This window comes from Calidris pugnax, unplaced genomic scaffold (genome assembly GCF_001431845.1).
Source record: "Calidris pugnax isolate Ruff unplaced genomic scaffold, ASM143184v1 scaffold18, whole genome shotgun sequence".
In the NCBI taxonomy this organism is placed as follows: Eukaryota; Metazoa; Chordata; class Aves; order Charadriiformes; family Scolopacidae; genus Calidris; species Calidris pugnax.
The window spans coordinates 19,447,070-19,468,799 of NW_015090812.1; the positions used below are offsets into that span (position 1 = coordinate 19,447,070).

General features: G+C 39.4%; 3 protein-coding genes across 3 annotated transcripts in view; 2 read left to right on the plus strand and 1 right to left on the minus strand.

Moving 5' to 3' along the window:
* The window catches only part of MFSD14A (major facilitator superfamily domain containing 14A), a 9,595-nt gene extending 6,091 nt beyond the window's left edge, over positions 1–3,504 (plus strand). The window contains exons 7-11 of the mRNA XM_014939068.1: positions 212–283; positions 769–881; positions 1,026–1,123; positions 1,490–1,653; positions 2,156–3,504. Coding sequence (XP_014794554.1) covers positions 212–283; positions 769–881; positions 1,026–1,123; positions 1,490–1,653; positions 2,156–2,362 — 654 coding nt within the window. The 3' untranslated portion in view covers positions 2,363–3,504. The remainder of the gene's footprint in view (positions 1–211; positions 284–768; positions 882–1,025; positions 1,124–1,489; positions 1,654–2,155) is intronic.
* Positions 2,369–17,092, minus strand: SASS6 (SAS-6 centriolar assembly protein). The gene is made up of 18 exons (XM_014939063.1): positions 16,989–17,092; positions 15,804–15,864; positions 13,934–14,013; positions 12,676–12,780; positions 11,679–11,850; positions 10,681–10,758; positions 9,571–9,690; positions 9,271–9,462; positions 8,874–9,068; positions 8,433–8,522; positions 8,162–8,341; positions 7,492–7,573; positions 6,951–7,060; positions 6,014–6,136; positions 5,639–5,727; positions 5,058–5,149; positions 3,762–4,962; positions 2,369–2,788 (listed from the first exon to the last, which is right to left on the minus strand). Exons 1-17 carry the CDS (start codon positions 17,054–17,056, stop codon positions 4,877–4,879), a joined length of 1,923 nt encoding a protein of 640 aa, XP_014794549.1. The 5' UTR covers positions 17,057–17,092; the 3' UTR covers positions 2,369–2,788; positions 3,762–4,876.
* Positions 17,055–21,730, plus strand: part of TRMT13 (tRNA methyltransferase 13 homolog (S. cerevisiae)) — a 6,129-nt gene continuing 1,453 nt past the window's right edge. The window contains exons 1-8 of the mRNA XM_014939066.1: positions 17,055–17,261; positions 17,639–17,685; positions 17,777–17,843; positions 18,671–18,733; positions 18,873–18,942; positions 19,380–19,486; positions 20,413–20,580; positions 20,888–20,960. Coding sequence (XP_014794552.1) covers positions 17,106–17,261; positions 17,639–17,685; positions 17,777–17,843; positions 18,671–18,733; positions 18,873–18,942; positions 19,380–19,486; positions 20,413–20,580; positions 20,888–20,960 — 751 coding nt within the window. The 5' untranslated portion in view covers positions 17,055–17,105. The remainder of the gene's footprint in view (positions 17,262–17,638; positions 17,686–17,776; positions 17,844–18,670; positions 18,734–18,872; positions 18,943–19,379; positions 19,487–20,412; positions 20,581–20,887; positions 20,961–21,730) is intronic.

Consider the following 21,730-nt stretch of genomic DNA (forward strand, 5'->3'; position numbering starts at 1 on the left):
TATTTTCTGTTTATGCCCCTTTATTTTTGGAAACTTACTTTATTTATTTAAAAAAAAAAAAAAAAAAAAAACAACAAACTTTTTTCCTAAGTTAGGGAGGAGTTGAATAATACTGCTCTTCTGCATCACGTGTTCCCCCCCCTGATGTTTCTGACATCATGATTCGTGGTTTATGGTTAATTATCACACTGTTATTTTTTTTTTAATATAGATAATGGGATTTTCTCCTGAAAGTGTGGCAGCGTTTATAGCAGTCCTTGGGATTCTGTCCATCATTGCACAGGTGAGTTACCCCCGTGTGTTTCACTGATGTGGTAACTTGGAAGGAGCTGTCAGGAGCTTCCATAGCGCTGCGCTTCCTGAAAGGTGACTCGCCCTCCCTGTAGCTGCTTTTCTAAGTCTCTGATAATTCATTAACATTCCCACCTTAACCTACGTGAAAAACCAGCTCCTCAAACAGGGTTTGGAGCATTAATATCCCGAGTGTATTGTGCTGGGAAAACTAAAGCCTTGTGCATAAAAGAATGGCTGACAGTTCAGTCCTATTACTTGCCATGGTTTTGGTAGAGGTTCCTGAATAGTTGGCAAGTTCTGATTTTGGAGAGTTTTAACTTGGCTTTTGAAAATTAATTTAGTTATTTGCATGTATTTAACATTTAGATTAGTTTTTAATGCTTTTTATTGCTTTATTCATTTATCTGCGTGTATTTAACATGTAGAATAAAAGGTTATTTTTCTTTGACTATTTTTTTTCCCCCTCTCTGCCAGACAATAGTTCTGAGTTTACTTATGCGCTCCATTGGGAATAAAAATACCATCCTCCTGGGCCTGGGTTTTCAAATACTGCAGCTGGCGTGGTACGGCTTCGGGTCAGAGCCATGGTATGTCAATTGCACTTTAATATCTGAAGGATACGGTATTTTTCTGCACCTGATCCTTTATCAGGGGCAGACACCGCAGTGTGTGTACACACAGTGTGTGTACACGTGTGTGCAGCAGTTTCCTTGAGCCCGTGTGTTTTGCAGGATGATGTGGGCGGCCGGCGCGGTGGCAGCCATGTCCAGCATCACTTTCCCAGCCGTGAGCGCGCTGGTTTCCCGAACGGCCGACGCTGACCAGCAGGGTAGGTTTTGCACTAACACTTGGAGTTCCCCTCGGGGTCTGACACTTGGCACAGGGCAGCCCTGGCACCTCAGCACAGCTCACCTTAAAATCCCTGTTGCTTGGGAATTGCAGTCGGTGCATCCCTCTGTCTGCCACAAGGGAAAAACATTCAACAGGGCCCCAACAGGAGCAAAATATTTAGAAAACTGAATATGCTGTTTATTTTCCTTGCTTCCCATAGTGCAACACTATTTATAGACACTTTCCTGCTTGCATCAGTTTGAAGGTGAAATGAGTAAAGTCTTACTGATTTGCTCGTAATCCATTAAACATAGTTAATTCTGTATGTTTAAATATAGGTAACAGCCTGTTTTACTTCTCCCAGGTGTTGTCCAAGGGATGATAACAGGAATTCGAGGACTGTGTAATGGTTTGGGACCCGCACTTTATGGTTTTATATTCTATATATTTCATGTTGAACTGAATGAACTCCCCATGCCGGAATCCCCCTCCGGAGGAGGCAGTGTCACACAATACCATCTACAACAGGTGGGCTGCTTTTGCTTCTTAATTCCAACACAAAGAAATTGGGATCATGTGCCCACCCCCTGTTGATACGATGCTGTATTACTGCAAATGCAGCCTGTAAAAAGAGGTTCTCAAATCACTCTTGGGGATGGTTGTTGACCTGTTTAGTTTTAACTAGATGATGGTATGGTTTAGTTTTAACTTTCAAAGATAGTAATTAGAGAGGATAGTTTGAGGGAAGGATGGACTAATAACTACAGCATCTCGCTCTTCTCTTGTCTCCCTGACAGTGTAGTTACTTTTCACATGTTGTACCTTTTTGTTTTGTTATCCTTTAGTCTTTTAACCAAGCTCACCGTGTGTTTTTTTAGTTCCTACTAGATATTAATTTAATATTAATTAAATTATAAATATATAAAATATTAATACTAATATTAATTTGTTGATATTAATTGATTTGTTGATACTAATTTGTGTCTAAGGGCTCATTAATACTTAGTGGTGTTACTGTTGTTGCTTTCAGAATTCTATAATCCCTGGCCCCCCCTTCCTATTCGGCGCGTGCTCTGTGCTGCTGGCACTACTCGTTGCCTTGTTCATTCCTGAACACACCAACCTGAACATCCGCTCCAGCAGCTGGAAGAAGCACTGTGGCAGCCACGGCCATCCCCACAGTCCGCAAGCTCCTGGGGAAGCTAAAGAACCCTTATTGCAAGACACAAACGTATGACAAAAATCCAGGAAGATCCTTTAGACTTTTTTTTTTTTCATCAGCAGTTTGGGATACACATTCCAGTTCCATCAAAAATGTAGTTTCTTAAGGTAATCTTAAGAAGTATCTTTCTGCATGAAGTTTGTAAGAATTGAAACAGACAAAAAGGATGTTTCTCCAAAGATGTTGCCATTGAGTGACTAATTTGCTTTTTGAAAACAAACTGTTACATACTTGTCTCTTGCCATGAAATACTGTTACTACTTAACTTTACATTCTAGCTGGGAGACAAACCAGAATGACGTCCCGGCATGAGCATGTGTCCTGTTTCCTTAAGGTGGTGAGCTTTAACTCTAGTCACGCGGCGTCCCAGTGAGAGGGACGGGCAGCCCCTGCACCCAGTCATTTCAGCGGTGTAAAGTCTTGGGTCAGACGATTCAAAGCCTTAATGTAAATGTATTCAAATAGGGAGAAGGTGAATTGGTATCGCTTATTTTAAAAGTCATATGGCAGGTGTTTTTTTTTAAGTTTGTACTAATATAAAAATCACATGAGCACGCTTGCTGAACAGTAAAAGTTATTTTTATGTAAGTGCATTTACTCTTTCTATTTTTTGAATAAACGGTAGTACCAAACCCTTCTTTAAACATGAAGTGGGTGTTTTGAGCCTACAGGTTTTAATAGTGGCTCTAAACCTCTGCTTTCTAGGTACCGTTTATTATACCACTAGACTGCGGATGTTTGCGTAATCATAAAGGACCTCAAAACTTGAATACACAGACTGAACTACGAGCTGTAGCCTTGACTCTGTCCGTGTGCTATATAGTGGCCTTTGAGGACTGTCACAATAACCCTTTTGCATTACAGAGCTAAAGTTTTAGTCCTAAATTTTCAGGACCCTTAGTACAGAAGAGAGCTTTATACAATTACTGATGTGAATTTCTCTAAAAGTGTATATTTTTGTGTCCAGTTGTATTATTTAAGTGTTCCTTTGTATAAATTTGTGTATAAAGTATTGTATAGGTTTAAAATGTTTTCATCTTGTGGTTATTGCTTAATGCTTTTTTACCTTTGAACATTCACCATGGTTGACCAAGAGCAGGAAAAAAAATATGTAAATATACTGTTAATAAAGTTGAATATTTTAATGAATTTTAAAATAATTGTTAACGTCTGTTTAACCCCTAATTGAAGTTCTAGAGGATGCACTGAGCATGTTAATCATCTCCCTTTTGTTCAGCAGCACTTTTGTTTCATTTCAGATTTGAATAGGACAGGGAGAGCTGGAAAGCTACCACAATTTAATTACCAGCTTCCTGTTTGATAACGGCTTATAATACTTCTAGGTAAATAGACCAAATTTACATTAACTTACACCTACTAAAACTTAGCTAGAAATAACAGCTGAAGCACAGACCTTAGCTGGGGGTGGCTGCCATCGACGCGCTGGTCCGGTAGCACGGCCTTCCGAGGGGGAATGAACGCTGGGAAGAAAGCTCCAGAAGAAGGTAAGGGGAATGGGCCAGTCCTGGGAGTGCAGCGCAGGGGCGAGGGTGGTGGAGAGCTCTTACGCCATTACTAAGCAGAGTTTTTGATAAAAACCATTTAATATTTCCAGTGAAAATTACATGTGCCAAAACAAGCGAATATACATTGACACGGTGCTGATTTATAAACAAATATACACATTTTGCACTGCAAAACAAACCACTTAAATATACGATCCTCTGGATGCACTTAAATAACTAAGGTAAAAGGTATGAAATATCATTAACAACAAAAGTATGCAAATACTTGTTAAAAAAAGTGTATTTTCTATGTTACAAATATTTGTACTCCAGTTCTTTACTGGGACCCCAAATAGAAGAGGGCACTGAGTGAAGTTGTTACGTGATTGCAGTGTCTGAGCCCAGGCAGCAGAACAAGATTCCTCAGCCCCCTAAACTCCCGCCTCAGAGTCCCCGCAGTCCTACCCAGGTAAAGTAGGATTAGTAACAATTAAGTAGCTTTTACCTGATGTGATACTTTCAATGGTTACCTGGTCAGGTACTTCACCTGATGTTTTGCTGTGCATGGTGGCCTCTGGAATGTAATACTGGCAGATTCATAGAAGACTTAGGGTAACCAAGAGCGATAATTTTAAATTATAATTTTATACCTTCTACAAAATAATTTAGCATCCTTAATATCAAATACATTTGTAAATCTATATGCAATAAGTTGGTTCCAAAACTAAGCAATTTTTAAAAATTAAAACAGGGCGGATGAGGCAGTCGTGCTGGCCACTACTGGCAGGGCCAGCTTCACCCTGCTCTCCAGCACTGCCTGTTTGCAGCGTCCTTTCTCTGAGAGAAGCAAGAACAGCACTGAAAAGTCATCCAAGTCAGTCAAGGCATCTTTCTCAAAGAAAACAGATTCAGACTTACAAAATTATGTCAGTTCATGTTGATACTTTACTAACAGGTTATTACAGGAGAGTCAAATGGTGGCCCCAATGGTTAAAAGAGGACTCTTACTGTAAGAGCCCCTGTGCTATCCAGGAAAATAAGCGGAGGCTGGTGTGAGCGCAGCTCTCGGTGCCGGTGGGGCTTTGGTGGGCAAGTACGGTTTCAGATACTCTGTGGAACAGCACAAACAAGATACTACTCTTAGAACCATAACTATTCCTTTAGCTACATTTCAAATAAAGGCTTGTTTCCTATTCCATACATACCTGAATTTACTGTGTTCTGACTAAGCCCTCGTAAAGGAATGCTGTCGTCTTTTTTCTTGAAATACTTTGAATCCAGCCCCAAATTATCACCACTAGAGGAAAAGAAAAAATAAAAGGCTAATTAAAATTTTAAACAAATGTAGTTAGTTAGCAGTGCATTAACACCAACTGTGGATACAGACTCATTCACAAAAATCCTAACTTGAAATGGAACTTGAAGTTCCCATGAAGTTCATTTAAAGGTAAACCAGCGCTGAATAGGTTAAGAACAGTCTAGAACTAATTTTCTGACTGACCCCTCACCTGACAGCCTCCCCTCTGTCACCAGGAGGGACAGTACTCCTCCGGACCCGCTCCTGAAAGCATGGCTCTTCCTTTATTACCTACGACCATGATTAGTTACCAATTACCTCTGCCACAACTTAAAATTCATTAACACATTGATGGAGAAAGGCAGATCACGGGACTAGCTTTGGTACTGGAAATGCTCTGCTTGGTTCCAGACACACATAGAAGACAAATGGCTCGATAAAAATAGTAACAATAAAAACCCCAGTAAAAATGCAACAGATAACACTTACTTCTCCTTATTTGCTGGATGAGTGGCTGGGGTCACTGCCTGACCATCCGAGCAGCGATTCACTTTAGAAAGCTGCGTGTTGAACTGGATCTGCAGAACCGTAAGAGTTGCAGGTCAGAGAGGGCTGCTCCAGACAGGACGGCCCCGGAGGGAGCTGCTGGGGGATTTAGGTGGCTGTTCCTTCCACAGCACCTCTGTGCAGCAAAGCGTGCAAGAAGCAGCCACCTAAAGCCAAGCTGATAGTGTTCAGCACTAAGTCTAAGAGTACTTGGATAAACAGGAAATATTTATGCATTTTGAGAAATATTCAAAGTATTAAGTTTTGATATTTTATGCTGTCCCGTTCTTAACCAAAGAGAAAAGTGAAAGTGCTTGCCTTTGGTACTGGACACTGTGAACTGACATTTTTGTTGTGTGCTGGTTCTGGGAAGTTGTTGAAAGCGTAGAGAGGAGAAATGGGGTGATTGATTCCTGAGCTGGGGAAGGATGGTCGGTCAGGCTGGAAGAGAAACAGAATACATCCAAAAAGGAGAAAAACAAGTCTTGAAGTAATTGCTTACAGAGATTCAAAATTCCAAAATTATCAACTAACCACAAAGACATTTGAGTCTTCCTGATGGGAAGAAAACATCGCTTTCCCAAGAGTCAAATTCTTAAGGAAAACATAACTTTTAACTAGTTAGACGAGTTAAGCACTCTTAGCTAATAATTATAAGCTCATAATAAGCTACACACCCTGTAACTGATTAATATATTAAACGTATCTAGCTATAAACCAGAGACCTCTTCCCATGAATATGCCTTTCCACTACTGAGTGAGCAGCTCATCAATTGCTGGGTGACAACAGCCGTCTGTATACATGGGACAACAAAGAGTAAGAACCAACAAGCTGCGGTGGTTAACCAGGCAGGTAATGCTTCTTGCCCCTTATTGTCATAAGTTTCTAAATATCACTAATAAGATTATTCAAATAGTACACTATTTCAACCTATACCAGGATAATTATTATGTAAATTAACCTCAACACTTTTTCCCCCACCCCGCACTGCAACTTTTCCAAGCTAATTTTGCATTGGTTTGTGTATTTTAGAGCTTAGACCATTCTCACTGAGAAGGCCAGAGCATTAAGTAGCACCCAACAGGGTATTATGTTATTAAAAAAAACCAAACCTAAGCCAAACAAAAAAACTACACCCACCCAAAACTACAGGGCCCAAGACGATGAAAGCACTTTTGCTCTTTTCTTTTAAGGCCATACATTTCAGGAGATAATGACTACATCATAACCACGCTATGGATAGCTGTATCTTACCATGCCATGAGGCAGAATGGCGGCCCTCACGCCCCCGTGGGGAGTGGCAGAAGGCTCCAGCTTCTTGCCCACCTGAACTTCATTCAGCTGTTTGTTCAACCACGTGATTACTGGAGAGAGAAGAAAAAGGTCAAGCTCACTTCCCACCTCTTACAAGCCATTTCAAACAGGAAGTAGCCCTTCCTCAAAAAAAGCAACAGCTTAGTGGGCTGTTCTCCCTCCTGAAGCTCAGGCCTCACCAGAAGCCCTCGTCTCATGAAAAGTCTCTTTGTTCAAGCTTCTGCGCCCCTGCGTGTTCCTTCCTCTGGAGTCACCCCCCCTCACACACCCCAAGCGACCACTGCAGAAGTCTCCTCTGCTCCCAGCTCTCCCTTCTTACACACACGCTGCAGCCAGAGCCGCCTTTTCCATAAATGACCGTAACGCAGCTCATTACAAAAAAGAACACGGGTAAAGCAATATAAGTGGCTTCCATTCATTTTCAATAGCAGCCAGATCATTGTGTCATTTTTACAGCAGAAGTGAAATTGTATAAACCTACCATTTTCATTGGTCTTCAGTAACTGCTTACTTTCTTCTAGTTTTTGTATTGTAGTTTCTAGCTGTTCTTGGAGCTTGCTGACCTGCAATGTTCCCGTAATAATTATAACACCAGCAGCAGCTACTACTAATTAGAAACTGAAGAAATTATATAAATAAATAAAAAGGATCCATAAAGTTGTTCTAAAATTCCTTGGAGAAGTTTGAACTCAGTTTTTTACAAAAGCAACATGATAACTCTTTTAAAATAAGCCCTACTTTTAGCTAGGGTGAGCACAGCCAAAAACCTTTCCGACCTTAATTTTTCTCTGATTAAATAGCACAAGGACTTAATGGAACAAAAAGTTCCTTCTGTTCCTGTTCTTGCCTCCTCCCCTGACGTCCACATGAATATATCTCTAAAGGGTGTCCATTCATCCATGGTATTGCTTTCTACTCTTAATACAATTTTAGTTTTCTTCCATATGGATGGATGGCTCCTACAAACCAGTTTAACATGAAAAAAATGGCAAGTTGATTGCACCTTTAAACAAAGCTGTTAACTAAGTAAAAGTTCTATTTCTATTTCACAGAAAGATTTAGGACCTTATTGCTGTAAATAAATAAGTTAAAAACCACAACCCCCAACACACTACATGCAACAGCATTTACAGGAGAGCGGTAAACGGTACCTCCTGCTCTTTCACTCGAAGAGACTGTCCTATCTCCTGCAAATCTCTCTGCTCTTTTTGAAGTCTCTCTTCTTTTTCTGCCAATAGTTTTTCCTGTTGAATTGTCACTGTATTTTTCAATTTTAATTTACTCATTAGAGTTTTCAAATCTCCTTGTAACTTCTTGATAATTTCATTAGCCTATTAAAAAAAATAATAAATCAGATATTCTCAAAATAAACACCTAAAAATAAGGATAATTTCATAAGGATAATGGCAAGTTTAAACAAACCTTAAGAAGTTCAGCAGACAGCGACTTAATTGTTGTCTCCAGTTTTTCAATATGACTTTGTTTTTTCTCTGTACTTTCTTCCAGTATCACCTTTACAGAATAAAAGAATATTAAAATTATAATAAAGATGTGATAGACATCACTTATGATTTCAAGCAGAACCTCAATAATTCTTTGAGAACTAATCCTCACAAGAAATTCACACCTTGCTTTTCAGTCAAATTATATAGTCCCTCAATTAATGCATTTTCTTGTTTACAAGCAGTGACCTTTGTAAAACTGAGCCCATTATACTTTTGATGCTATAATTTAGAATCTTTAATGACATTTGAAACCTTATTTGCTGTATTCATAAAAGTAGTCAGCTGCTAGTCTACAGAGACTGCAATTAAGAAGGTTCTACAGAGCTTTAGAGAAAATTATTTTGAAACTTGAAGGAACCTTTTGTTCTTGTGTTGCATCTAATACTTCTTTTGTTCTAACCACCAGCTGATCTTTATCTTTGATTTCTTGCTCCAGAACAGCAACTCGTGTCTGCAGCTGATTAATGAGTTTCTCTTTTTCATGACATTCAGCATCCAGAGTAGTGTTCTCCCGACGCAGCAACAGCACCTCCTGCTTCGCTCTTTGACATTCCTAGAATGTTGAGGAGGAATTTTATTTATTTAAAAAAAAACAAACAAACCTGTAATATTTATTTAACTAAACAGTAAGAATAACGTTGAGTGAAGAGGAGCTGAACAAACTTAATATGCCATATTTGGTATTACATGCACAGGCAGGCAGTGTTAGTGTTCTAAATATAGTAAGTTTGGTTATGGAAATTAATAAGCCATACATCTTCTATTCCAGAAAGCTTTGCTTTCAGTTCTCTGACTGTGGAGTCTCCTTTGTATCTCCTTTCTGTTAGATCTTTATTGATGACATCGAGTTCTGAGAGTCTGTTCTGCAACTGTTGAATACTTTTCTGATGCAAATTTTCTAATTCCTTCTTCTGTTGTTCATGCTGCTGTTGGTACTGAGCTTGTGCCTATAAGAAGCAAAGAAAGTAAGTAGTTCTTCAATAAATGAAAGTGAAAATTAAGCCAAGAAACTATCAACATATAAGAATATTGTTAATTCTTTTCTACTGTTATACCTGGAGAGTTTTTTCCTTTTCAAGTGTCAGCTCCTGGGTGTGTTTGTTGGTCAGAGCTGCAGTGTGCGATGCCCATTCATTTTTCAGTTTGTCTAGTTCTCGGCTCTTCTCTGACAAGCTCTGTTTAAGTTTGACAAAGCAGATGGAGTTTTAAAAATTTAAGCATTTCAGTCAATACTCAATGATTCTTTACTGTTAGTTCTTAAAAAGGACATGGAATTATTAAGAAAAATCTAAATTTCAGCAGCAGATGCCAAAATACCTGTTCATTCTGTAAATAGGAAAGTAAGGCACTGAGAAGCCAAAGAGCACCTTTCTGACACTGGGGATAAAATAATCTTCATTTACAATTTCATTTTCTTTTAACAGCTATTTAAGAGTGAAGAAACAGTCTGCTCATGTTCCCTACCCTTGTAATACAAAGTGCTCTAGTAGGGGAAAAAAAAAGTTCTTTGGCATCTATCTTTTCCTCTTTTTGATTTGTAATTCTGCATTGCAATTCAGCAAACACATACAGTAACTCCAGCTGAAACTGCAAAGATGAGGTAAACAAGTATTTAATTCCAAAAAAAGCTCCATTATAGGAGGTTTAATGGAATTTTTCTGCTTCATGAGAGTCAAAAAAGTCACCTTGATAATTCTAGAATTTGACCCAAATCATCCTCTTGATACACAAATGAGAAGGCATTACTGGGCTGACTGCGAAAATCAAGAAGTAATAGAGTAACATGAAGTCCAAGACTTTCAATTTATTTATCATGGCTTCACATTTTTTCCAAATATAACAGCTACCAACTATTCACAGAATATGTAGAGTATCTTTACCTTCACACTACCATATATCTAGCATACAATGAGTATGTGCATGTACAGACAGACGTCTGTACAAAATAAAGTAAAATTCTGCTTCAGTGCTGTGAGGACTACACTTTATTGTTCAGTCGCAGGCTTTGCTGGTCCTCAGGAAACACCACAGTGGACAATACTTCACTCGCTCCCAGTCGATTGTCTTGGCTGGGGAGTGGCTGACCAACAGCCCACCAGCAGGTACATTTGCCACAGATTAAAAAGAGTGGAACTTAGATCAGCAAAGTTAAAAATTTACATTACCTGTTGAGTGTAGCTCAGTTGTCTGGTAAGATCCTCTTCAGTTTTTCTAAGCTTTTCTTCCAACATCATTTTGTCTTCCTATGTACAAAGTTACATCAGGTCAAATCCTTAGCTCCCAAAACACAAGTAGTATTTAGCTTCCATTTTATCAGCATACAGTGCTTAAGCAACCACATATCCACTGTATTTGTGGAAAAAATAAACAAACTTAATTTTGAATAATGTATAATCAATACATTTAAAAGAAAAGGCATTGGCTCACAAGGTAAAAACCCTGAATTCAATTTTTATCAAGTTTCTATAAGGAAAAATATCTTTCCATAAAGACTTATTTACAAAGGAATTGCATGAACAACCAATCAAGTGAAATCTGTAATTTTATGTTATGAAAATGGCTTATTAGGTGGCTATAGCCATGACATCACAGGAGGAGAGACACAAATCCCAGGCTATCAAAACAGACAACAGTCAAATTATGAGAGCGCTAATTTCTCACTAAATAAAACCCAGCATGCTACCAACTGCAGCAACATTACAATTTTAATCTGCTATTTATAGCTACAAGCCCTTTGAAGTCCATAAAGCCTTAGAATTCTAAACACATGGATTCCTTCCTAAACCCAACGGCAGAACAAAGGGACTGAAAGCTTAAGAGTATTTTACTCTTGCAGTTGATCTGGCAATCAGCACAAGGCTCTGAAGCATCCAAGAGCTGCAGGCTACAGGCACCGCAGGTGTAAAATACCTGATTTCCTGCCAGTTCCAATTATAGCACTTGGCTGTATATACACGTAATATTTTCATAGCAAGTGACAGTAACAATTTAGTTTTATAACATGCACCCAAATAACTGCATGCAATGACATACATGAGCTAAAATACAAGATAAACCAGAGCATGCAGTCTGTCACATACTTTCTAAGTATTAAGACTGAAACAAATGCTTAAGTACACAGAGCACCAAGGCCTAGTTGCAGCTACAACGTGCCCTCATTTACCTTAAGGGATTTCAAACAGCTGGCTAAAAACTTCTTTATTTCTGCATCGTTTCCAGGTAGGAATTTCAGAGAGAGATGGGTGAGATGTTTGAAAGGGTTGGTCTCCACTACATTTAAAGAGACAGGTGTGTGATCTAGAAGAGATGCTGAAGAAACTAACTGCAGCAAAAACCTAGGGAAAAATAAAAAATAATCAAACGTTTAGCATATTTCTTCCCCCAAAACTACCTGTAGATCCTACAAGCTATTTTCAAATAAAATATAATTTGATACGTATAATAAAATTTGTCTGTTCAGTTTTTGTTTGAAAAAGAACTATGAAATGCAAACCCTACCTTGTAGTAAATACACAAACAAATATCAAGTAATATAACAAGAAATCAACCTTACAATAAGAAATGTACAAAACTAATCCATTTGTTTATTTGTAAAATTTTCAGAAGCTCATCTTAGACTTCGGAGTCCAAAACCAAATAAGGCCTTAGTTACCAAATTCAAAAGGAAAACAGACTAAAAGTCATAGCACACAGTAGATCCTTCAGGAAGTGGCCTGGTTACTGGAGAGGAGCCAGGCACTCAGGACAAGGCTTTCCTTGGTACCCACACAAACCAAAATAACATATGAAAAGGCCACTACAGGGACAAGTGGACCTCAGGTCTCCTCCCCTCACATCCTAACACCTGAACACTGAAATGAAATTTAAAAATCCTTGCCAGAATGCCTTATAACTTTGCCTTCTCCTGTGAAATAGAACGATTTACACCTCAGTCCATCGAATTCAGATTAGCTCTCTCTCATTAAACTGTTAAAAAAAAAAAGGGGGGGGGGGGGGGGGGGGGAACACAACACACCAGCACTGCACATCCACCAACTGATACTCAGATGCATCCAGGGGAACATTAAATTATCCTTGTTCTACTGACTCTTCTCAGTCTGAGGGCTGACAAGTATTTTAAGAACACGTACACACAGAGTACTGCGGCACTCATTACCTACCTTGGGATATCTTTGTTCTGTTCCTGGATGCATTGTTGAAGCAGATCTATAAATTTTTGTGGGAAAGCAGAGAAGTCTACCAAAAGACCTTGCTGGGATTTTAAACTATATAAACAGATTGAAAAAAAATAAATATTAACAATATATAGAAGTCTAATTTATTTCCTATAAAATACTTTGTTTACACTAGTAGAAAGAACTAATTCTGATCAGGTTATTAAAGTTTGCTAGCATGTTATTTTCAATCCCGAACACGGAAGAAACATGATCACATCTTGGATAATAATCACCAGAGGACATTTTTGATTTCAAGCAAATAGGCTGCACTAAAAAAAAAAAGTTACTGCTGCACAGAAACATGCTCCTTTGAGCAGATGCCTTCTTTACAGCACAGAGCAGCTCAGTGATTAGATAAGAGCACATGGAAGAAGCAAAGGACAATGAGCAGAGACTGAACCATTATCAAAACTTTATCCAGCTACTTGTTTATTTAATTGTGCACCTTCACCATACACACAGTAAACTCAAAGACAGAATCAGACATTCAACAGGGTATGCACAAAGCCACACCTTGTGTAAAAACACTTCTGCACATCCGTTTCATAAACACTGTTTTACTTTTGCCTTTTGATCCACTTATGGATCACATCTCTCTTTATAAAAACAAACAACAAACAAAGCCCAAACAGAACCCAAAGCAAACAGCAACAAAAAAAACCAACCAAAAATCCCACAAGAAAGCCAACAACCAAACAACAAAGCAGAATACTGAACTACTCGTGCCCAGTGCCAAAATTTAATAACCAAATTCTGAGCAAGTAAAACGAGACCCATGAGTACAGCTAGCATGCAAGAAACCCGTAAGATAAAGGTTCAGGTCTGTGAATCTATGTCCATGCAATTTCCTCTGGCAATTATTTCTTCAAATAGTTCACAGCAGTCTACAAGAAGTAGTAATGACAAACAGAAGACGCAAGCAGTAACATAAACTGTGGTACTGTAGCTATGCAGGGAACTTAACACGAGGATTCTGTCATTCATCTGTATAATCTTCAGCCACTCACTTTCCTGTACTTGGCTGTTTCACCAACTGGTGAAGGAGAACAATACTACTAAAATACTGACAAAACTCCACAAGTGAAAATGCCAAAACATAAATTCCAAGATAGACCCTTCTAAGCTAAAGATATTCCGTTTGGGTTTTTTTTTTTTTGCATTTAGGAATTATTTTAGGACAAGATGTTATCATTTTGTTTACCTTTGAAAATCTTCCTCAGATATGACAAGGTTATAAAGGAAAAAAGGATCAGTATCATCAGTCAATCGAACAGCTAAATCCTGGAAAGACAGACATTTAAATACGATTTCAAATGCTATAAACCACCCTGTAGACTGTTTAAATATTGTAAACCAATATTGCAAACAGTATTTAATGCTTTTACTGTTTAGCCAAAAATATGATAGAATTGTGGCAACTAATTCAGAAGGTGAAAAACATTAATGTTTTACATAACTTCAAACATTACAGTGAGAAAAACCAAAAAACTATTTCTCACAAAAATAAACCAAGTAAAAACTTTCAACTTTGAGCAGCAAAAGCTTCAAAATTCAATGTGTCTTCACCATTTTACAGAAAGAAAACTATCTGCTATTTTTCCCCATCATGATATAGTGTAGCAGTCCACTGCAATGGATCACAAACACGTCATTCCCTAAACCTGAAGTTTCTCAGCGCATACTGCTCTTAAAAGTTTAAAAAAACACCTTCTGAAGAGCTTATATAATTGAATACAGAGCTTCACAAAGGAAACATAAAATGGATACAGCTAAAGTCCAGTAAGCTCATAAGGAAACACAGCATTTATGTTACTTTGCTTTTAAAAATAAACTCATTCCTTCGCTGGAGGTCTATGCAGTGTTTTGGAAAAGCTGCCCCCTCTGTAAACCTTAGGCTTTCATTAGGAGGAGGCTGAGGTTATGCAAAACACCTGGTACGTCAGGCCCAGGCACCTGTTCCCTATCAGGAGGCTCGAACCTGTGTGAATAAAATAATATTCCCCAGCAGAGGAAAGACAGGGAGTAGAACCCTGACAGCCCTTCCAACGTAACTGATGTGTGACCCCAGCACGTGTACACACATGGAGCTGGAACAAGTTTCAGTAATTCAGGCACCTGTAACACTAACAAAACTCTCAGCTGGAGAGGTATAAACAAACTTAGGGGATTTAGATGTGCACTTAGCTTATGCTAAAACTAATGCCCCCCAAAACCAACTAGGGCAGGTTGTTGAGTAGGATAAGAATGCCTGCTTCGTTTGATGTCCCATTAAGCGATCCAAGCATTTATCTTTTTAGACTGCTCGCTCACTGATGTACCTAACAGGATCTCCAGGCTCCTGCTGAGACAGGCTGCAACTTGGGGCACAGTTCTTAACTGAACTTAACATTACCATTGTCAAAGGTAGCAGAATCTTTACAATCTCCTTTACAGACAAATCTTTACTCAATAACCAACTAATGGCCAATCTTAACAACACGGTAGGTGCATATACAGTTTAACTAACAAATTAGACATACAACAAAAAAAGATTTTATAACCTCCAGTAGTAATCTCACTGCTACTTTTCCTGATAAAGATTTTTTTTACTGCATATTTAGCACATTACTTTCTTTCTACCCTCCCAGATGAATTCCAAACATTCAAGACTAACACAGTTACCAATAAAAAGCAAAATGTTACATCCACACACAAATTGTCATTTTTGCTAGTTAAGACGAGGACTTTGCAAAGACAACTCTCGCGCTTATTCTTAAATAAGTGTTGAGTATATTTAACATGAGACTGCTCTTAAGCTCTAATTCAGGTTCCTTTGAGGGTCTCCATATACTTTTGATTTGCAAGTTTACTAAGACCCATGAACAGCCAACTAAAAGAGAGGGCTAAACATGCTAGGAAAAAAAAACATCATACAAAACCAATCAAATGATTCAAGAAATTATATCAAAAATAAAATAAGACCAAGTGACAAACATACTAAAATTCTATTTTGCTTTTGCCTACTTGTCCTCTTACACAATGAAATTCAGATAAAACCTAATGAATGACGCAAATGTAACTATTCCACAAACCTTTTTATGAACGGGATTAGAAATTGACAGTAGCTCAATATTCACTCGAACATTTAACCTCCTGTGTACAAAAAGATGAAACTTAGTAACAAATCAAGAACACATTCTCCAAATAACATGTGTTTGTAGCCACATTACCGAAGTTAGATGACATCTTGAAAACAAAAACTTAAGCAGATACTGAGAAAGTTCCCATTGATGACTACTAATGAGATATCTGAAAGCCCCACAGTTTCCAGCTCCTCAGTCAGCTCAGGCTTTTTTGTTACTTGTTATCACCGAACTTCAAATAGCAAGGCAGATGTTTGGAAACTTTGTCCAGAAACTAGAACCTTTGGAAAAGCCTACTAAAATTTATTAACGACTGCTGAAACTTTTGACAATTACAGCCATCAGCCGTTCTGTGCCTTCTAACACAGGCAAGCCAGGCAGCCTAACGCACTAATAAGTCAAGACAGCACCTATATTCCTGAAATCCCACTATATTTTGAACAGACACTTCACCACATAGGATGCTCCCGGGCGTCCCCAAGCACCAGTGCCGAGCCCTACAGGCACAAATGGCCGTGCCCCCGGGCAGACACCCATCGGGACGGGCCTGGGGGCTCGCCCGCGCCGCCGGGGCAGCGCCGCTCCGGGAGGCCGCCGTAAGGCCGGCTTCAGGTCGGGAGGAGGAGGAGGAGGAGGAGGAGGAGGAGGAAGAGGAGGCGGGCCTGCCTGCGGGACAACCGCTGCGGCCTGGGAGACGCACAAACAGCGGCCCGGCCGGCCGGACCCGCAGCCAGAAATCCCGGCCTTCACGCCGCCTTCAGGGGAGACACGTTCGCCCCCACACCCTCACAGCGTTTCTGTGAAGCCCCTGCCTGTTTCCTCCGCTACCAGCGCTCCCTCTCCCCGGCATGGCACCCACAGGAACCACTCCAGCCCTCACTGATCACCTCCAGCCTTCCTGCGACCGAGTGCCCCTCTCTGTAACCCAGAGGGACCCCATAAGCAGCCCCAAAGCAAGACCAAGGCAGGGCTACCCAACTCACCGCGCAGGGCCCCGCCTCTCGCCCCCAGCTGCTTGGGCACAAAGCAGAAAGAATAGAGAGGAGAAAAGAGCCCGTCGCTTGGCAGCCCTTTTCCTAAAGAATGCAATAAAGCTTCCGCGCAGCTGGTGAGAAAACCAAGCCGGCTCCTTACCTCTCCTCGCAGCCATGGCACCTCAGTTGCACGCACACCGGCCGGTTGAACAGACTCTCCGCCGCCATCTTAGGCTTCGAGTTTGGCGCCCGGCTCCCGCGGAGGAGGAGCCTCAAGATGGAGCCCGAGGCGGCCGCCGCAGGGGCTGGTGGGACGGCAATGGCGGCGCCGGAGCCGGGAAGATGTGCTTACTTCGTGGCGAGGAAGAAGCGCTTCTGCAAGATGATCCCGGCTCCTGGGAAGCGGTTTTGCGGAGAGCACGGGCAGCAGGAGGTACTGGGGCTGGCCGGGCGGGGCAGCAAGCCCTGGGGAGGATGGGCTCCTGGGGCCGGGGAGCCCCGACGGCACCCTGGGGCGGCCTGTCGGCCTGAGCTGGCCCGGCAGCACGGGCAGGAGGGGCAGCGCCGGAGCCTTCCCCTGGGCCCTGGTGTGCTGCGGCCATCGGTTCAGCCCGGCAGGAACGCTGCCGTACAGTTACGGGCTTCTTCTCTTAGGATCTATTCAAGTATCAGAATCTTGTTTCAGTTCCTCCGTTCGGGTTAACCTCCGTTCGGGTTTTATGAAACTCAGGTGTCCCTTAACAGCTTTTCTAAACCAGGTACGCTGAATGAATGCTGAAGGTTTGTCTAAAACTTTTGTTTTATAACTAGGAGGAAAATGACAGAAAAAGAATTCCGTGCCCTCTTGATCCAAAACAGTAAGTATATGTACACGCGTAGCTTAGCCTTTGTTGTCAGAATGCACACAGTAAAGGCTGTTACTTACTTTTCTTTCTGTTTGGATTTTAGCACTGTATACGAAGACCAACTACAAAAACATTTAAAAAAATGTAATTCAAGAGAGAAGCCAAAGCCAGTAAGTGTAGTGAAAATCCAGCACTACTTCCCTGTAGATTTAAGACCCTAAGCATCACAGCTGGGCAGAGAATTTTCCTATCCTGCTGGCAGCAGCTGTGAGCTGGAGGACAGGAGTCCTGGCAAGCGCTGCTGAGGACAGCCTGGAAGCTAAAGAAGTACTTGCTTGCAATGGAATTCACATTCCAGTCTCCCCATCTTCCACGTCCCCTCTCCTGTAGTTCAGCTTTTCAGCTCTCTTAGTTACAAATGAAAATGCTGAATTAATTTTTCTCAAGAACATATTCCAAGAACAGTCTCTCTTAATTTAGTCTCTCTCATTTTAAAGGCTTGGTGAGAGACTGTCCCCAGAAAGCAAAGTGAGCAGAAAGGCTGTAGGCGTTTCCTTCCTGGCCGGCTGCCGGCTTCATCCTGGTTTGCTGTGAATTATGGACAACGAGGCTGGTGGCTGCAGCCAGTGCTGAGGGAAGGAATAGGATGGATGTTTCAAAAAAACAGAAGGTGGCTTCTTTATTGTCTGCTTTTCTGCCTTATCAGTATTGCACCTTTAGTATTACCTGGGAAACCTTAAAACAGTCTCTGGAATCAGTCTAGTAAGCATTGAGAGCTTGACTCTTATGAATGTGTTCAATCTTGTCAAAATGTGTCGCAACAGTCATTTCTGCTGGGGATTCAAGATCAGACTGTAAGAAAAAATCTTCTTGGAGTATTTTCGTTTGCAGTGGATTTCTATTGCTACATACCTTCATGATAAAAACACTGCAGAATTTAGCTTTTTCCTTCCTAGTAATTAACGGAATCATATTTCCTTTCTTTTGATTTTTAAAGGTCTACTTTGTTCAAGATATTAATGCAGGTTTAAAAGATGTAGCAGAAATACCAGAAAAACAAGTGAGTATATTTATTTGTTCTAAAACACAGTCCCTACGTAACATGTTGCAATTTATCACATCACTAAAGAACTAGCAAAAATAAAAAGGTCTTCTATTTATGGGTGGTGCTTTTTTTTTTGTTTTGTTTCCTTTAAAAGGTACCTATCTCTTCTCTATCCAAAGATGAGCTGCAAAACTTAATTATCAAGTTGAAAAAAGCAAGTAATGGTGAGCTTATGTAACAGTGAAAGTAAGATGTTTTAAACTGAATTAATTAAAAATTTCATTGTTATTTTTGTTGTAAGATAGCTGTGAAAATGTGAGACATTTGGCACTAGTCACATCTGAAGTAATTATCAAGATGTAGGCAATCCTCCAATAGCTAAATTTTACTCAGAAGAATAAAGTAGATTGAGCGAATGATAGAACACTGATTTCTTGTTCCTAATTTCCCTTCCTTCTGTGTTGTTTCCTACTCAAGTATCATTACATATAACAATATGGCTCTGTTATAAACATGTAATGATAGATTTATGCTCCCAACAGACTGTTTTGTTAGTGCTATAAATTGAGCTCAGGTGTGAATATTGTAACCTGTCTGTTACAAAACGAGAAGCTCTTGGAAACTGGAAACCTATACCAAAAAGCTTTGCATTTGTGTGCAGGCCTGGAACTTCGCCTTAAGGAACAAATCCTATCCCACCAGGCTTTACAGGAAGCCTTAAATGACCCAAAGAACGGGGAATCTGCTTTCAAACACTTGAAGCAACAGGTATGGTCAGTACTTTATTAATAGCAATAGATGTTTTTAAACACGTGGAATTCTGCTGCTGTAAGTTTGACTCTGCATAATGCTAGTCACTTCATGTAGAGGAAATCTGATATGCTGTGCTCTTCAAATAATAGTATATATATAACTTTTGAATGGCCGCTTTGTTAAGCGTTAGTAAGAAAGTTTCATTGGGATACTGAAATAAATTACAAATTGTATGGTGTTGTTCTGACTTTATACTTATATTTTCTTATTTTATATTAACACATAATAAATCTGAGCTACAAAAGGTAAAATGTTGTATTTGCTAAGAAGTAAGAGGATTTTTTTTTTTTACTTTTTCTGTAAGAGCTGATCCTAGATTTCTTGGCTTTGTAACAGATAAGTAAGAGCCTGAGTTTACCTTCTGCCTTTTTAATGTATATTGAACAGCAGGAATTTTGAGGGAGGTGCACTGCATACCAAAGCAAAATAGAAAGTTTTGTGAAGAAAAAAATAAGTGAGAAATGTCTGTTTCCTGTACTTTCTTCCCACATACTACATTCTTTTCCCATGTATTACAAAATGCCTAAATCCAGCATACAAAGAGAGGCCTCTGCAGGCACCGATCCTTCGCAGAAAATCCAGTACAGTACCCATATTTAGCATAGCTACTTTAAGAATCAGCAGAGAAGAATATTATAAAGTGTACTTGATCCCCAAAATCCATCCCAAAAACTTCTGGGTGGAGTTTTGTGAGCAGTGGAGGAGGGGCAGGGTGAGGCTGAGTAGCCAGAATTTATAATCCCTTTATATCTGATCCTCATGGAAGGAGAGACTTGAAAAAGTCTTATGGAGCTTGGTGAAGTAATCATTTTTCTATTAGGTGTTACAGCAGACTGTGTATATATTTGCTTGGTTCGTAAATAAGCTTTTGATGTTTGTAGGCTTCTATTTTAGGTAACATGGAAAAATTGCATTTACTTGGTCCAGGAAGATGCTTTGTTGAGTTTGGAGCTGGACGAGGAAAGCTGTCTCACTGGGTTGATGTTGCCTTACAGAATGTTGAAAATGTTCATTTCTTGCTTGTGGAAAGGGCAACTACAAGATTCAAGGTAAGAGAGGATACTGATGCATTGTCAGAGTATAATTATTAAACTGTTGTCATTGAAGCTGTTAGTATTTGCTTTTTATCTTCAAAAATAACATAAAGCCTTTAAATTTTAGAAGTTTTGGAAGCATGATTGCCTACATTCCATACTTTGCCTAGAGCAAATTTATTAGAAAAAAAAATCCTGGTGTATAATGTTGGAAATGTGCAGATGTTGCCTTGACAGGAAAAAAGTCTGGCATTAATACCTGGAGAAAAATTATAATTATTAGTGGCCAGCCCTACTTAATGATCTTGTTCTGTTTACACAGGTGGATGGAAAACATAAAGGGAGAGATTCTATATTTGAAAGGCTTCAAGTTGATATTCAACATTTATGTTTAAGTAAGTTCCTTCTTGGCTTGCGTAATTCTGAAATAAAGGCTTAATTCTAGATTTTGAATGCTGGAGTTCAAGTCCGTTTGTATGTAGCACGCTTAAATGTGCTTGGTTGTGAAGATTACTCTCAGTGGTTGCTTGGACACGCTAATACTGTGTGTATATACATATACACACACATATATATATACTAAATGGAGAAGTAAATTTTTCTGCTTTTTATACGCTTATAGGACATCATTATAGGTGAGAAACTTTTGAAGGTTTTTTAGAATCTGCAAGGTAAACACGTTTGCATTGTTTGTTTTAGCTGCACAGAATAAAGCAAGTCCTGCATATCATTGATATCAATCATATCAATACTATAGAATTTGTGGGAACACCTGTCATCAGGAGATGCATTATGTCATATTTACATTTCATAGGCAGTATAGAAAGGCTGAAATGGCTAAATATGCTTCTCAGCCATAGCATCTAATTATCTTCATTTGTTTTAGAAAAAGAAATTTTCCTTTTAATAGCTTATAAGTGTATGTATACCACTACTGAAAAGACAGTGGTTCAAACATGTATTTCATTTTATAAGTGTGCTAAAATTATATTATCCAGAAAAAATACTGCCCCAACTATAATAATAGATGTTCTGGGGTTATTGGGGATAGTGTGTGTTTATTTTCTTTTTTTTTTTTTTTTTTTTTTTTTTATATTTTGTTTTTTAAAAAAAAAAAAAAAAAAAAAAAAAAAAAAAAAAAAGTTCTAGGAAAAATATTAAACCC